Source organism: Phoenix dactylifera, unplaced genomic scaffold, assembly GCF_009389715.1.
Source record: "Phoenix dactylifera cultivar Barhee BC4 unplaced genomic scaffold, palm_55x_up_171113_PBpolish2nd_filt_p 000277F, whole genome shotgun sequence".
Taxonomy (NCBI): domain Eukaryota; kingdom Viridiplantae; phylum Streptophyta; class Magnoliopsida; order Arecales; family Arecaceae; genus Phoenix; species Phoenix dactylifera.
The window spans coordinates 234,500-249,166 of record NW_024067762.1 but is presented as its reverse complement, the minus strand read 5'-3'; the positions used below and the strand labels follow the sequence as shown (position 1 = coordinate 249,166).

Sequence of the window (14,667 nt, the reverse complement as noted above, 5' to 3'; positions counted from 1 at the left end):
CACAAGTTCCGCCTCACCCTATACTCTGTACTTGCATACACCGCTGCCAAAACCCACGGGCTTCTACCCCCTTCCGAAATAACCATGATTACCTCTTGATTGCAAACATTGAATATGTCCATTTGACAACACCCCTGAGCCCAAGTGACAATGATACCGCCAGAAAGCCCCTGAGATTCGATAACATAGAATCCCCATCCTCTCGGAACTGCCCTCCTTGCCTTCTCAAGACTCCTCCCAGATAATCGGGTCTCGAGGAGGACACAAATATCAGGCCTATATTGGTACATCAATCTATGAAATGCCGGGGTAAAAGACGGCTTCCCCGCTCCACGACAATTCCAAAAGAGAGTCTTCATAAATCACCCGACAGATTGGCGTGGCTTACTTCCCCGAAGCCACTACTACATGCTGCCTCATCTTCCATCTGCTCTTTCCTCACAGAACCCTTGGTGCTCACCCCCTTGATAGAGGCCATCAATAGGACCACAGCCTGCTTATGCTTCCCCTTGGTATCTGTCTGAGCCGTAGTCACAGGGCCATCCTCATTGCCATCTCCCAACAAGCCTCCATCACCCAGGGAACCGTCATCAAGCTTGAACTCCCCCCCCCTGAAAGAGATTAGCCACAAGGTTCGGGTCACTGTTGGCCCGTGCCAAATGGCACGGTCTGTCAACAGTGCCTTCCCCGGAACCCCCTGCAACCGCGCCAACCAGACCGTCACCATGACCAGTCTCCTTCCCACGATTCCTTTCTGTCAGCTCCGAGGGTGCACCAATCGTCACCGCCGGCTCCAGCTCCGCCGATTCCATCGTTGCACCCGTCTTGGTCCGCGTCGGCTTCCGTCCGAGCGTCGTCCCACCTCCAGCACGCATCACTCCCCCCGCTACCCGAAGCTCCTGGTCCACCCTGGGGGGACGGTTGCGCACCGCTGACTGAGGCGGAGGTGAACTCCGGCTCCGCCACCGTTGGAATCCCTCCGTCCTCCTCAAAAGCCCCGATGATGGCCGCTGCTGCCCCCCACCAACCTGGGCCCGGCCTCCCACAGGGGCTCTCGCCCGCTTCAACAAGCTTGGGCCCGGTCCTCCAGCCTTCTCCCACTTGGGCCCTTCAGCCTGGCCCGTTGAGGAACTGGCCCCACTCGAGCCCAATTTACTCCCCGACTCGGTTTGCGGCTCGGAGCTGTGACCGAGTTGACTTGGTCCCTCCCCAGTTGCCCCGGCTCCGGCAGCCACGATGTCCTTCTCAAGCGTCCGCCGTCGGGCGACCTTGGAAGGCTTCTGCCATCCCTCGAGATCAATCGGCGATGTAGAGGTAGAATCCGGTGTATCTCCGGTGGCCTTTGGGGTAGCTCGCCCGGGCGACGACACCGGATCCGACCTCCCCTTCTGCTTGGCTGCCTCCTTCCCCCACCTGGATTCATTAGCCGGCCGCTGAAAGCGGAGGCGGTTCGTGACCAGCCAAGGGCCAAAGACACCCTGCTCTCCCACCTCATCTCCTTCCCCATCCGCCTTCGCCGGAACCTCCGAACGGCTCTCCCCAACCGTTTCCTTCCTGGTGCTTGAGCTTCCTTCCACACCTCCCCCCCCCATCGCCGGTGACATGGGAACACACCCCTGCATTTGATGCCCAATCCTACCACATTTAGAACAGGGAGCCGGCAGGTTTTCATATAGAAAACCTTGCCAAAACTTATCCTCAGACCTCTCCGAGCTCCCCTTCAAAAAGATCCCCGGCTTCAGCGGGGCGGAGCAGTCCAACGCTATTTTAACCCTTGCAAAACCAAATCGGCCCCCCCCCTCCGTGAAGCTGTCCATTGCCAAGGGTTCACCGGCCCTCGCCGCAATCCGGAACAGGGTAGACCCTTTCCAGTAATCCAGAGGGAGCCCCGGAAGACGTAGCCACACAACCACCCGGCCTAACCCAGCAGCTCCCGGGACAAAGTTGGGCCGCCACCGTTCCATTGCGAGCAGCTGCCCGGCGACCACCCATGGACCATTCAATAGAGCAGCCTCCCGGTCTTCTTCGTTGGCAAACCTCACTGCAATGAAGCCATCCACCAACGGAAAACATTCAACATCATACTTCAACTTGCCCACCCGGCGGATCTCCTTCGCAACCCAGACTGCCGGAACACTCCTCCCCATACTCCGGACGATGACTGTGGTGTTCCGCCACTCCGACCTCGTCCCCTCCAACTCCTCTGCCGGAACCTCCAATACCTCCGGATACTTTCTCTGCATCGCCTGTAACTCCCTTGGAGAAATCCGATGGGTCGACCACACCGGCTGCCTGGGAGCTCCCTTCGCCACTTCTGACCAAGTGGGAACCTTCACTTCCTCCCCAGGGACCGGGAGGCGAACCCCACCCGTCTTCCCCGGCGTCGTCGTCGCCGCTGCACCAACTCCGGGCTCCGCCATGTCGCACACCCACCGACCGTTCGGCAAAAGGTCCCAGTGACTCCGGAACGGTTCGCGAATCTTAAAGCTCCACCCGCTCACACCCACCACCCGCTCACACCTCACACAAGTTCACACATACAAAGTACATGCCCCGTTTCAGTGTTCCCACTCCATCACCCTCCAAATCATGATCCGGCTTGTCGTTCTCTTTGCCTGAATACTTTTGTTGTTTTGTGTTTGTAAAATACAAGAGTAGGTTTTTTTTGGAATCTGGGGTTAAATTTGTAATAGGTATTTCACATTGTTATCTGGAATACTGGAACCCACCTATGAACCATCAAACATGTAGCACCCATGTCAATATGGTAGAGAAAATTTATGTAATTGTATTCATGCTAGGTTTTTTAGATTTGTGGTTGTCTCATGAACAGTTATCAATCTTCCTTTCCCTACAGATTATTGTTCGTGGATTTCTGGGATGATTAGTATATCTTGAAATCCATCAGGAAGAAGATAAAACTAGATGTACGCTATAGTGTAATTGATTCATAATTCTTTATGCCAAGTTTTTTGAGTATCAATGTTAGTAGGAGCGCTTAGGCAAGGAGCAACACAACTCACCATGCCATGCTGATGGTAGGGCCTGGCAGGGAAAAATATAAATACAAATAAATGTTTTTACAGTTCAAAAAGTTAAAATATTATTTAATGGGTGTTTTGTCGATCATGTGCCAGCGACAATGCTAGCCTGGCATGGTATGCTAGCCAGCATGGATAGGCATGGGTTGACACTTATGACGTTGCTTTACACCAAATCATTGATAAATGCTCTTTCTAACCAGTATAGGCCAATTTACTAAAGCCTAAGAGGCATTATTTACCCTATCCTTGACTAATCCTATGCGTTCTTGACTCAAAAACAATTTAAAGTTCTCTTAGTAATACTCAAACTTCTACCCTCATCCCATGCCTAATGTTTGAAAATGGGAAATATAACTGGAAAGTCATTGGTAAAGCAATTTAAAGTTCTCTTAGTAATACTCAAACTTCTACCCTCATCCCATGCTTAATGTTTGAAAATGAGAAATATAACTGGAAAGTCATTGGTTAACAATTAAATGAATGTGGTCACTATTCAGTGATGGCCGTCAAAAAGCAAAAAATTCAGTATACAGACAATATGTTTATCTTGCATCAGTCACTTTCTACTGTACTGAACTGATCCTCCATATTGTCATGGATGTGACTCTATCTGAAGATTACATCAGTCAAATTACTTATAGCTACCAAGAGGAAAGAGAGGAAGCCATGCCCACTTTTCCCATGTCCAGTTTGACACCCAAGGATTAGCTAGTTCTAGCCTAGAATTGCACAAATAAACCGGAATTGGCCTCTCCACTTTCTTTGTGGAAAATAAAATATGCTACCAAAGATAATCACAAGTCTCCTCACCTCTGATCCTGCATCACTCCTTTTATCTGTCTCAAGCCCTCTTCCCACCGCAAAGCTTCTGGCAGCACCATGTCTTCTTTCTTGTTTCTTTTTCTTTCTCCATGCCTCCTTTCTCTCTATCTCTTTCCTTCCTATCCTCTGAACAAGAACTGCTCTATCCCTATCCTCCTGAAATTTGTCTATTTTTGTAATTTAGTGGGCTAATCCATCATACATCCAAGATGCTGTCTCATAACCTTTTGCGAAGGGAATGCATTTGTTGTATTTAAACTAAAACCACTTGACCCATTGTTGATAAGAAGTTGCTCTATTACTTGATGAAAGGCTAATCATGTAAATATAATCTTGCAAGAAAAAAATTCTCACTTTCTAACAAAACTAGGTATAGCCAATAGATTTTGTATCTGTCTAATACATTCTCAAAGTTTCAGCAAGACAAACACTTGTTATTAACAGTTGAATTAAATGCTATCTGGTGATTTCTATTTGATTATTCATAGTTATTGGATGTCGTGTATTTGAGAGTATTAGGGATGGTTGCCGAGTGGGTCTTTTCGGATATCCGACCCATTCCGAACCCTAATAGGACCTATTTAGCAAAACCTTATAGGGTTTGGGAATGGATTTGGGATTTAAAATTTAGACCTCTTAGGATTTGGGACGGATTTGGAATTTGCCCCTCGAGTACCCGCTACATGAACCTGATTATATATAATATATATTTTTTATAAAATTTTATAAAAGTATGTATATTGTGAGGGGATTCGAACCTCAAACCTCGAGGACATCTAACCTTTACCTTTATCACTAAGCTACAAAACTCATTTGTATTTAGATTGTTTGCCAAATTATTTATACTCATTTTTAGGTTTTAAATACCCGATACCAAACCGCGTATTGTTTTTCCATCAGAATTGTACAACATCAAAACGATACTGGTATCGATAGTGCATACAGAAACTGACATATTTTAAAAAATTGAAAAACCACCAATCTGACCGATACGGTATTGTCAGTATACATCGATATGGTTTGGTATAGATTGGTATGGCTGGTATGTATCGGTACAACTATTTCAACATTCTAGCACTTATACTAGTGCCAATTTTATACCAGAATGATACGGTACCAATTGTACCATCCAATTTCAGAGATTTTTCAAAATCATGGTGTGAAGTATGTTTAGTTAATAGGAGAATAGTTATAATGGACTAGAATAGTTGTATATTCAGCATATGTATGGAAATGGTTATTGAAAGATGCAATTCACAAACCGCACAATCCAACATCCAACATAAAATCTTTTTCTATTCCTAGAAGAATCATTTCATATAGATCTAACTAATCTCCTCATGATTGGAGAGCTCCATGGGATGAAAGCTTCAGATTTTGGTTGGAAAATGGGGCTAGATGAGTGGAAGTGGCCAAGCATCACTCCTGAGTCACTTCCGGAGGGTCAGGATTAGGGAGTGACCAAGCAGGACCTCGAGGGGATGCTGGGGATAGTAATAGGAGTCCAGGAGCAAGAAAGGGGGTGGCTTTAGGGAGGAAGTGAAGATAGGGTAACTACTACCTTCTTTGAGGGGGGACATGCTCCAGGAGTGAGAAAGGGGGTGGCTTTAGGGAGGAAGTGGTAACTACTAGCTTCTTTGAGGGGGGACGTGCTTCAGGAGCGAGAAAGGGGGTGACTTTAGGAAGTGGAGATAGGGCAACTACTAGCTTCCTTGAGGGGGGGGACATGCTCCAGGAGCGAGAAAGGGGGTGACTTTAGGGAGGAAGTGGAGACAGGTTAACTACTAGCTTCCTTGAGGGGGGCCATGCCCCTCAACTAAGATTTGGCTTCACCCCTGGGAAAGTGGACATCTTGATCATGTATAAAATATAAGAAAGGAATGAAAATATTAGTTTGGTGGTGTAGAGAGAGGAGATAAACTAGCAAGCCATTTTTAAGGAGAATAAAGATTCAAGGGAAACATGAAATAGAAAAAAGGAATAAGAAGTTTTGGACTGATCAACCCTATAAAAATAAGATTTATATTGGATAATCAGACAAATAGGAAGGGTCAAGGAATGCAGAAAGAGGTGAGAAGGAGGGAGATAAGTAAAATTCAAACAGGGAAGTCCCATTCAATTATAAAAACTCAAATTTGCAAAGCTTAGATTTACATATCCAAAACTCATGCCTGGTGAGTGTATCCAATTTACAGGGTAAATATGGACTTCTATGTTATTGTAAATAAGACTAAAAGCGAACAGAATTCTTGTCATCTAATCATAAACCACTTTGTAAATACTCAACAGAAAAAAGTCTCTTTTTTTTTTTTTGGTACACAAAGAAAAGCTAATTATATCTCGACATATAAATTGAAGATGCCGTCTGAGTACCTTCCTAATATTTTCACTTTATTGGATGTGAGATAACTATGAGACCTCCATAGCATAAGTCATTCCATTTTTAGAAGAGAATATTAGAAGTTTAGAACGAAATGTAATAGCTGCTCATGACTATCTTCATTAGAACATTTTCAAGATTGGTTGTGACTGTTTTTAGGTCTGCTCTTCCTTCTACCAAGTCTTGGTTTCTTTTTCCCTCTTCCTCTAAAGCAATATACCAGTTGATAGTTTTTCTTTTTTTTTTTTAATTTAAGAAAATGAAAAAACTGAAGAAAGTTATATAGGCTTCTTTTTGAAGGATTGGGAAGAAGGTACTCATACGACAGTTAATATCATATTTACTCTTAACGAAACATCTAGTCTTTAGGAAATTGAATTTTTTATTGGAATGAGAAAACTTTGAAATATACAGTGTATTTGTCATGCCTCAAACCCAGCCACAAGAGCTAGACATGTGACATGGCCATATATCCCACGAGACTGAGCCCCATGATGCATGCAAGCATTAAAACCAGTAAATCCAAAATAATGCAATATAATAAAAAATTTACAGGCAGCAGTACAAAGTCAGAGCTGGTTAAACCTCAAATAATAATTTAAAAAGTTTTAAAACCATCAAAAACCATTAATAATTTGTAATTCACAGATTAAGATTCCAAATAAGTTGCAACTACTCAACAAAATTAGAGAAGATAATCTCAATTAATTTTTTGTAAAGGTAAATCTAGTCCACACTAAAAATACCAAGCCTTGTCTCAAATGACACTCTGACCATCTTAACCTGCCAATCTAAAAGACTCTAGATCAGAAAAGGAGGGAAATAAAAATAATGAGCTTAATAGCCTAGAAAGTAATGAATACCTTCACTAATTTGTTCAACTAGTAAATTAATAAATTTTCTTTTCTAGTACTAAACATAAAAGGCAAAATCATTTATCTTAACAAGAATATATATATATATATATATATATATATATATATAAAATTAAAACTATTCAGGTATGCTTACTCAAATATTCATATTCTTAAGAATAAATTTTGTATTTCCACCCAACAGACTATGAGACTATGACCACATTTATACTCTATAGCAAGGCCAAAGTTTTGTATTTATACCTTGCGAAGGGACCAGAATACTGTATTTAGATCCTGCAAAGCAGGCTAGAATAATATTAGTTCCAAAACAACCAAATATATAACCCCTATGGTGGGGTCCAAAATCAAGTCCGGATAAGAGTCAAAGATCAAAGCATATTAAAGGTATTCATTTATCATTTTAGATGGCAAATTCTAAAACAAAATATTTATTTGTATTAACAAAATATTTATTTGTATATTTCCAAACAAAATATACATAACATTTAGTAATAAAAGTAGAAGTAATTCTTTTAACTTACAAGTTGTATTTTCCATACAAATCATAATTTTAACATAATTGCATAAAATCCAAAAGATTTTCTCATTTAACAATACTAATCAATTTATAATTTATTTGATATCAAAAAAATTTTCCATAGGTAATAAAATGGAAAGCTTGTAGGAAAGGTGAACTATTACTTACTCTGCTGGCATCAATAGTAAATGAACCCAACTAATCCAGAAAGGTCCCTCCAGGATCTAGTAATCATTTACAACCTATTCAAATACAATCAAGATAATGGTAATAAATTTCTAGAATTTGCACAATCTGCGAGTAATTTCCCTGAATTATTTCTAGAAACTTGGAAGTCTTGTAAAAGGTTATAGACCTTAGCAAGTCGTATTCAGCCCCAAAATTAAACTTAGCTACAACTAACTTGATACCCCTCTAGATCTTTTTCAAATTGGCCAATAGTAATAAAACCTCAAAATTAATTTGTATATATTTATTTGTACAAAAATAATATGATGTAGGATCAACTAAATTTAAAAATCTAACCTTATAGTTTTATATCCTGAATTTCAAGAAAATACTTTCCCAAATTTTAGCAGCTTAATTATATTTTAAGCAGAAAACTGATGAATGGAAATTTTATCTTGGAGAAATCAAGTTGTAGAAGTATAATATACAAAATATACTATTCAGTAGTTTAATTTGCTGAAATTTATTGTTCCAAAATTATTATGCAGAATTCTTTCTGTCGACAAATTTAGTTATAGAATATAATATACACAAATATACTAATTAGAAATTTGAGAACCAAAATACAGATATCTACAAAATTATTTTGCAGAAATTTGAAACAGAATTGTATTTTTCAGAAATTGTGTTGAAGAATTCTAATAGACATTGTCCAATATACATAATTTTAAAAAGCTGGAGAATGATAGTCAGAAACTTAAAATGCAGAAGTTCAAAATAAATTTATTTGTTGGAAATAAGTCTGAAATTATTTCATACACAATCTTTTTTCTTTAAAACAAAAAATCAACATATACAAAAGTTGTTTAAATAATTTAAAGTCAAGGTTTGTAGTACCAGTGTGTACTGGACTATATTGGAGCCAAATTGATACTCAGTAGGGGGGTACCAAGTTTTGGTACGCCAACCCAACTTCTATACCGAGCATATCGCCACTGTACCAAAATGTACTAGTACGAGGTTCAGTACAAAGATTGCAAACCTTGATAAAAATGATATTGGTAAGGAAAGGCTAGGCTTACTGTCATATTAAAACTTCCAGAACTACAGCCCCTCTTTGAAGTGTACTATCTCTGGGTGGCCGATTGGGGCGGCCACGTTTGGGTGGCCGCGTTTGTTGCGAGCCACTCTGGAGGCACCCTATGGGCTGGGGAGAGAGAGATGCCCGGAGCTCTTCGGGACATTTTGTATTCTGACTTTTTAGGGTGTATTTGTACCCGTGATGTATGAAAAGCCCGCTTAAGCAAAAAAAAAAAAAAAAAAAAAAAAAGTGTACTATCTCCCTCAACATCCTGTCCAAACACACAAGATATCGTACGTATCCTAAGCTCTTGGCCAATGCACGGGCACTCTTCACACACACTCTAGATGCCAAGGAACATCCACTGTGGCCTTTTATAGGTCATAAACGAGATAGTCCAACAAGGACTGTGTACTTCCTAGTCAAAGACGTTATAACATACTCTCTCACCATCCATTTGTCCTATTGACAATATTCTATTCTACTAAGTCACTAGTAAATACAATTGTGTTGGATTCCTGCATGTACTTGAACGCATGTAGACTTGATCCTTGATTGAGAACAAGGCTATGGCCTCTAACTTAATGTATTCTAAATAACAACTAGTAGCACACAATAGCATCCCACCACAATTTTAGATGAAGACCACCCAAACCTACTAGTAACAAGAAATTATTCACACCCTATTCTTTACCCTCTCCAATTCAAAACTCTCGGCCAGTCAAACTCTCTTTACTTGGTTACAGCCACTCCCTGATACCTTAGATACATTATCTATAACAGGGCATAACTTACCTATCATGGTCATGGCCAGTTACTATTAGGATTCCTAACATAAGTCAAATCCATTACACTGAACACTAAGCATCAATGTATCAAAATAGTTCCTAATAAAATCATTACTGTAGCCATGACTCAACTACTAAGCTCAAACCAAACTGTTAGCAAATGCCATGTCTCAAACTGAGCCTAATTCAAACAATTAACTAAAGTCTAGTTTGATCAATTTTTTTGTATCAAAAATTTGTGGATATTACAATATCTATAAAGGTTCTTATTCCTTTTATAGAACTTAATAAGTATGGCTCATTTTTCCCATGCTCTGCATGAAGAATCATGTATTATATTCTTGTACAGGTTTCCTGTCTGTAAGATGACAACTCCTAACATAATCATCCCTTAAATCCCTCAATGAATCTCAATGATATTACCTGTATATTTTATGTAATGTGGTGATAGAAGCTTTTGATATGATAAATCCAACTCATGATGCACTTCCTGTGAAGTTTTTGAACAATCAACTTTGTTGATTTTCTTTTAAATGATATATGTATTGTGTGTATTGCTAAAGTGGTCAGTTATATATCACAGATGATTTTTGTATTCGTTCATGTTTGGGCTGTACAATGCCTCTAGTTACATAGGGAGCAGGGAAAGCTTTATACTCTGGGGGCTCCAGATCAAGCATCCTATAGACTTCGGTGGAAATTTGGTGGACTTCCACTTTGCTAAGGTGATACAAAAATTTTGTAGATAATGCAATTTTTGTTTTATATATATATATTTTTCCTTGTTTGTAGTGCCAAACCAGCCCAAGTGGCTGAAGGCCTGGCTTGAGAACTCCAAACTTCAGACTAGGTATTAGGTTCATGAGGTAGGCTTGGAACTTATTACAATCGACCAAAATTACATTGGTTGCCAAAGAAGCCAACTTCCAAACCAACATATAGGAGTGAATAATCCTCAACTATATTTTAACCTGTACAGGCCACTGAGTTTAGCACCAACAGCAACTATGACCCATCATCAACACAAGGATCGCCGAACCGGTACCGGTAGGCGTACTCTGGACCGGTTTGGCCTGGTTCATGCATCCAAAAGCCCAAAAAAATATGGCCTAGCCGGTACCGGCTGATACGAGCCAATACCATTTTTTAACGCCGAACCGGATCGGTCAGAGACTGGACTGGTTCGGTACGGGCCGAACCGGCCGGTACGGGCTGGTTCAACAGTACGGGTTGGTTCAGCATTCCTTGCATCAACATAATTTGATGTATAACCCATCCTATACTCTACATATCAATCTATCATCTAACATCGGCCTTTGAATCTTCATCCCTCCCAACATCAACAATATCTCCTCTGAGGGGCATCTTCATCTTTATCCCCTTCTTTTCACTTCCTCTTGGCCCTTCTTTGGCAATTCACATATAGTGGTTGCTTTTGGAGCCAATGGCCTTGGGCAAGCAGTGGTACTGGAACTTTTCTTTCCTCCATGTTTCTCTCTTCAATGCCATTATGTTGGATGCCCTAATGTACTCTTTTGGTCTCTCTCTCCCGCCCTCTCTTTCTCTCTCTGCACTGTGCGCATGCGCATGCTTGTATGCACACATATAGGTGCACACATATGCATGCTGTATGAGCAATACGAGAATGGCAAGGCTACCTATGGTTAATGACCTTGCATAGGCCATGACAACATCTTTTAGTTTTCACAAAATCGAACTCAAGACCAAGGGTTCTATGCATGCACTTTTTGTTCAAGCCCAAACTTCATTTGTCAGCTTTTGCTTGAAATCCTGACGGACAAGAAGCCTCCTCCCTTCAGTTTGCAGTTGACTGATTCATGTCATGTCATCTAATTTAGAAAGCATTCTCAAATTAACTTGCTCACCATGTCCATCCAAATATATTTTTTGGTCTCTCCCTGCTCTTTATCAAACCCCTCCTCTTCTGACGTGAGTCATGCCACCATTACAAATAGTTTTCCCTTGTGTCAGCTTCATTTAATGTCTTTCTTAACCTTCCTCTGATATGCTCTCTTAACCCTATCTTTTCTAATTTATCATTTATCATATGTCTCACTATCCTCAGCACTCTAATATGCTGATCTTATACTTGATTCATGCAGTCTTGAGCCTTAGATCTTACACTAAGATTGGATCATTTTGTCAGCAGCTGTATTTTAATTGAAACTTTAAGAGTTTCAATGGTCTTCCGATTGTCACACCCCTTTGCTTAAAAACCAAAGGTTCAAGTGAGTCTTGGGTGGTACTTCCCAATTATTTGGACTTGAGCAATTATAGTTGTCTCTCTTTTTTGTGTAAAAGAGTTTCAATAAAAGTTATGAGAGGAATGCTAGGCAGTAGCATCCAGATGCATCTAATATTTGGACTCATCACTGCTGATTGGTTTCCTGTTTTTTTATGACTTTTTTGATCAGTAAATAAAGATCTAGTATTTTCTCACTTGCAGCAGTTCATCTCCTCTTGCTTTCTAGATTTATTCTGTTGAGGCAGTCTGCCCTTTATTTACTATCATGCTTCCTGTTGATTTCCATTAGAAATGATACGGTGAGCTCTAACAAATAAGTTAACCTTACCTGCCTGATTTCTGATCAATGAAAGCTTACTTTATCCAGGATTTCTGTTAGCATCTAGACATCATGGCCAAGCACCACCCTGACCTCATCATGTGCCGGAAGCAACCGGGAATTGCCATTGGCCGCCTGTGTGAGAAGTGTGATGGCAAGTGCGTCATCTGTGACTCATACGTGCGTCCATGCACACTTGTGCGTGTTTGTGATGAGTGCAACTATGGCTCTTTCCAGGGCAGGTGTGTCATCTGCGGGGGTGTTGGCATTTCCGATGCATATTACTGCAAGGAGTGCACCCAGCAGGAGAAGGACCGAGATGGATGCCCCAAAATCGTCAATCTCGGGAGTGCCAAGACCGATCTCTTCTATGAGCGTAAAAAATACGGTTTCAAGAAAAGATGATAGGGGACATGGATGGGTGCAAGTCTGCCATCCCAAGTCTGCGATTTGCTTTTGCTGCATGTTGGTACCATTGAAATCTGAAGCTTTTTGTATATTTGAATTACTTTTATTCTAGATTGGACTTTTGTAAGGTGCAGAGACCCACTTACTAGATGGGTGGAACCTCATGTACTGGAAACTGTGAGGCCCAACTAGCACAGGTGATGTGTTAATTATCCATGCAGAACTCTCTTGTGATATGACTATCTTAGTGAACTTTATTGTTCTTGTGTTTCGTGGAGGGGTGATAGCTGATATGCAACTTTTGGTTTTGCCTGACATAGCTAGAGAAAAAAGGGGTGTTTTCATCTCGACATGAGTTTGCACTTACCAAGGAGAAACAGTACAAAAGCTTTTATTAAAATTTTGAAGCATGGCTGGCTTGTGTCTCTTACTGGATGATTGGTTGTATCCTGGTAAGTAGCCGAGCAATTTGCATGGATGTGGACCTGTGAATTTTTATCTGGTTTTTATTCTCCTCCTAACTGATGGAGTAGAAGCCATACCATCGGGAGTCTGATTGGATGAAGCGAGGGCTGCTAAGAGAATCATTCAACAAGTTGCTTCCATCATCCAAATGCTGTGAGGTTGCCCTAAGGTGATGATGTTTCGAAAGTGTTTTTTTCCTGCTGTCCTAAATCTCGTCATTTCAGACTGGCCGATGATGAACAACAAATAATTAGATTAAAGGGTCTTACAATTGAACTTTAGATGAACACTGTACAATTACGCTTTGAAGATTCTGTGTTTAAAGGTACCCAGCTTTTACGTTATCAATTAAAGCTGCAAAAGTTTTGTTGCAGCCAAGATCCGACCTTACAAAGTTGGATGAATAGGTTGTAATGGTGAGCAGCGGTTGGTAGGCTTTGTGGTCTGCTCGGATTGGAAGGTCGGCTCAGAGTAGAAAATCTAACCTGCAAACAAATAAGAGAAATACTATAGGTTGTTGGACTTGATCTGGCGGGGATTTTTCGATGCTCAAGTTAGGTCAAGTTAGGTCAAATGTTGATGGAATAGTAAAAATCCAAGAGTATGAGCTATGTAAAATAGAGTTAGATTCTATATATATAGAAGTGAGAGCATGGAGCCGTTGTCTAACTTTGTCGGGTCGGATTTTAGCGGCAACAAATTTTATTCAACACCTCCAAACATCATCAGCAGGTCTCTTTTAAGTTTTCTCCAAGAGTATGGGCACTCCAAATCTGTGAACCCCACTTAGTTACTCAGTTTGCCGGACTGGGGGCCTTAATGGATCTAGCTCTGGTGATGATGATTGAACTAAAGTAGCCTCTGGAAAAGCTGCTTAACCTCCAAAGCTTGGGTAGCCACTCATGCTTCATCAAAAGAAAATAATAGGGTAGGTATTGGCCCTTCTTAGGATGGTTCCGTGGGCGTGGTATGGGTTAGGTTGCTATGTCCTCTCATCAAATAGCATGCCCCTAACTTTGATTTGAATGCTTTATCAAATAGTATGTGCTTTTTATGATTGCAAGATGCTCTTGGTACATGCTAAAGGTGAAAAAAAGAAATTTTAGTACAAGTTTAAGGGTGTAAATAGGATGAAGATAAAAAGAACCCCAGGTCAAATCTTCTAGCTGTACTAGTTTTGTTCATTTTCTGGAAAGGTGAAACGGATATTATTAGTGATGTAGATTTATTAAAAAAAGAGATGGAGAGACAAGGTTGTCGCGACCAGAAAAGCATACTAAAATGAAGATGGACATGATACCATAGAAACGTGGATAAGAGATATTTTTAGAGCAGGAGTGGTTAGCGAAACGGAGAGTACATGAACATAGGACGAATGCAATGACAGCAGAGATGGTGGATTCAAGGACATATGGTAGAAGTGGAATTAGAGTTGGAAAGAAACATGATCAAAAAGATTGGCTATGTGGACTCCGGAGTGAAATAACCATTTGGGATGATATAGACTAAGCAAGGGAAGAGCTTCAAATGG

At 40.8% G+C, this 14,667-nt stretch overlaps 2 protein-coding genes across 2 annotated transcripts; one reads left to right on the top strand and one right to left on the bottom strand.

Annotated features, from left to right (window-relative positions):
• Window positions 1–355: 355 nt before the first annotated feature.
• Window positions 356–2,420, bottom strand: LOC120105407. The gene is made up of 2 exons (XM_039117825.1): window positions 667–2,420; window positions 356–611 (listed from the first exon to the last, which is right to left on the bottom strand). Exons 1-2 carry the CDS (start codon window positions 2,418–2,420, stop codon window positions 356–358), a joined length of 2,010 nt encoding a protein of 669 aa, XP_038973753.1.
• Window positions 2,421–12,311: 9,891 nt separating this feature from the next.
• LOC103719116 (PHD finger-like domain-containing protein 5A) lies at window positions 12,312–12,943 on the top strand. Its single transcript, XM_026809258.2, has one exon. The coding sequence runs from the start codon at window positions 12,336–12,338 to the stop codon at window positions 12,666–12,668; it is 333 nt and encodes a 110-aa protein (XP_026665059.1). The 5' UTR covers window positions 12,312–12,335; the 3' UTR covers window positions 12,669–12,943.
• Window positions 12,944–14,667: the final 1,724 nt, after the last annotated feature.